General features: G+C 39.2%; 1 protein-coding gene across 1 annotated transcript; it reads left to right on the top strand.

Moving 5' to 3' along the window:
- Nucleotides 1-1,141: 1,141 nt before the first annotated feature.
- Nucleotides 1,142-1,989, top strand: LOC121968307 (auxin-responsive protein SAUR32-like). Its single transcript, XM_042518739.1, has one exon. The coding sequence runs from the start codon at nt 1,389-1,391 to the stop codon at nt 1,794-1,796; it is 408 nt and encodes a 135-aa protein (XP_042374673.1). The 5' UTR covers nt 1,142-1,388; the 3' UTR covers nt 1,797-1,989.
- Nucleotides 1,990-2,585: the final 596 nt, after the last annotated feature.

Below are 2,585 nucleotides of genomic sequence, written 5' to 3'. Positions count from 1 at the left end.
TTAAGCAAGAGTGCCATGTGGAGTTCTTGGCTGAGGATCCGCTTCTTTAAGCTCTGCTTTCATTGTGGCTGTAAGTTAATTGTGCATTCATTGTAGCCACCAAATTCTGTAAGTCTTGTGCTTCATTTAAATCCTTTTGAGACTTTGTGGAGAGGTTTCTCCACCGAGAAGGAGAAATACTTAGCCGGAATCTGTCCGGGGGTTGATCTACCGAAAGATCAAAGGATCGTCCACCTTACGGACACGCCGAGGAGTATGGACAAGTTATCCCAGAACTTCGTGCATCGTTTTGTTAGTGTTGGTTGTTTTTCTTTCCTTGCATCAGTTTTTGTTTTGTTTATTTCCGCTGTGCTAACCAAGTTTTGTGAGGAAATTCTTTGAGTTTTAGTGGTGGCTATTCACACCCCCCCCTCTCTAGCCATCCGAAGATCCTAATAGAAGATCCCTTCAACTTTCTTGTTCGGTGAAGTCTAGTGAAAACATCATCAGTGAGTTCATCATTCAGTGAAGAAGAAAGTCTTGCTATCTCTCTTCTAGATATGAAAAAAAACATGATGAGTAAATATGGTTTAATGAAATAATAAATGGACTATAAAAATAAATTTAAGAAATAGTGTAACGGCCTTACTTTACAAGGTGAGATCCTCTCGATCATTTTTGTGATCTAGATGATGCTCCCTTTATATATATTAATGACGATAAATGATCCACATCTATTTTATAAGTGAAGATCATCCATCCTCATAAATACATATAAAAAAAGAATATCCTCTTAACTCCAGAGAATTTTCTCTCCTACCTTACCTCTCAGCGTGACTCTATTAGTCGCTATAATTTTGTAAGTATGGGTGAGATTGAGCATCTTCTTCTGATAATAAATGAAAAAAAAAATCTCCTTTTTCAAATTTCAATAAACAGAACGCGCCTTTGACTTTAGGCAATTCCATATGCTGTCTCAACGTCAACGCATGTAGCGACAACAAGTGTAGCGGCAGAAGAAACAGAACGTTATTTCCACGGCCTGGGGGACGACTTGCAAGCACATTTCTATACTATTTCCCACCAAATCGCTTAGCATCGAAGCAAATCAACCAAACCTTCAATTCTCTTCCTTTCCCATCTATATATATCTTTCGGCCTCATGATCTCTCGTAGCCCTAGAAGAATCTCATTTTCGTTCTTGCCAGAAAAGAAAAACGTCGGCGTACGTAAACCATGTCCAACGTCCCCACACCTCTCCGTGACTCATCCCTCGCCCTCTTCCGCCTCGCCATCTCCAGCTCCGATCCCTGGCCTTTCTCTCTCTAGCTCCTGATAATTCTCTTTCTCTCTCTCTATCTATCTCCCCCGTTGTCTTCTCCTGCTCTGTTTCTGGTTCGCTTGGCTGCATGAGAGCGGCTGGGAATCATCAAGAAAAAGAGGCAGCGGCTGGAGAAATCAAGGTCGTCTGGAAATTATTCCGATTTCACATGCCGCACCTGGGCGGCGGCCACCACGAGAAGGAGGTGGAGGAGGGAAAGCCACCCAGAAAGGGGTGGATGGCGTTGAGGGTGGGACCCGAAGGGGAGGAACAACGACGGTTCGTGGTGCCGGTGGCTTGCCTCTCCCATCCGCTCTTCGCGGAGCTTCTGGATGAGGCTGCCGCCGAGTACGGGTTTGAACAGACGGGGCCTATCGTCATCCCCTGCGCCGTCGGCCACTTCCACCACGTTGTCCACGACGTCATCGAAGATGGCTACCGCCACCACCACCGCCACCGCCACCGCCTTCATCTCTTTGCCTGCTTTGCGGCTTGAGGAAGGGCATTGCAGTTAGCTTTGGATCGATTAATGTCGATAGAGAGATGCATGGGATTAAAAGAGTTGATCAATATAAAGATTGAATTTGCTATAAATTATTTTGTATTTAATTTCCTATATTGTTGATTTTTATTATACTTGTGATTGATATTACTCGAGATGATAAGCATGTACAAGATTTTTACTTCAATTCTGAATATTTTTCATAGAAAGACATAAATAATTTGCCAAGCCATGGTACAACAGGCAGGCAGTTTTTTTATAAAAAAAGAAAAAAAAAAAAAAAAAAAAAGCTATCAAGATACTTGAATTATTTTAAAAAACAATTTAGTGTCTTCCTTCCTATTTCTTTGAAGGAATTCATCAAAGAAAATATCTTGTGCCCTGGTTACAGTTTCCGGCCTCCTTAATTACGTTCCTCTTAGTAGCTAAATTGTGGCTTGTAAGGAAGGAGCGATGCTGGACTTTGACTGTCGAAAACGATTGACAATGTCAAACCTTCATGATGAAGGCAGATTGAGAGAGTCGATGAATTGCGTTGTGTGAATTGGTAGTTTTATATAACAATTTTAATCAAATTAAATTTTATATATATATATATATATATATATATATATATTACAATGATATAAATTATGTCATAAATTTTAAAATATATTTATAATTAAAGGACTAAAAATTTATAAATATTTAAAATATATTTTTAAAATATAAAATTTAAAATATTACAATATATATAAATAATAATAGTGTAAATTGCATTAGTCTAGGAGTAAATTATTTTTT

The sequence above is a fragment of the Zingiber officinale genome, chromosome 3B (assembly GCF_018446385.1).
Source record: "Zingiber officinale cultivar Zhangliang chromosome 3B, Zo_v1.1, whole genome shotgun sequence".
NCBI lineage: Eukaryota > Viridiplantae > Streptophyta > Magnoliopsida > Zingiberales > Zingiberaceae > Zingiber > Zingiber officinale.
The sequence above is the reverse complement of the archived record's forward strand: the minus strand, read 5'-3'. Positions and strand labels throughout refer to the sequence as shown.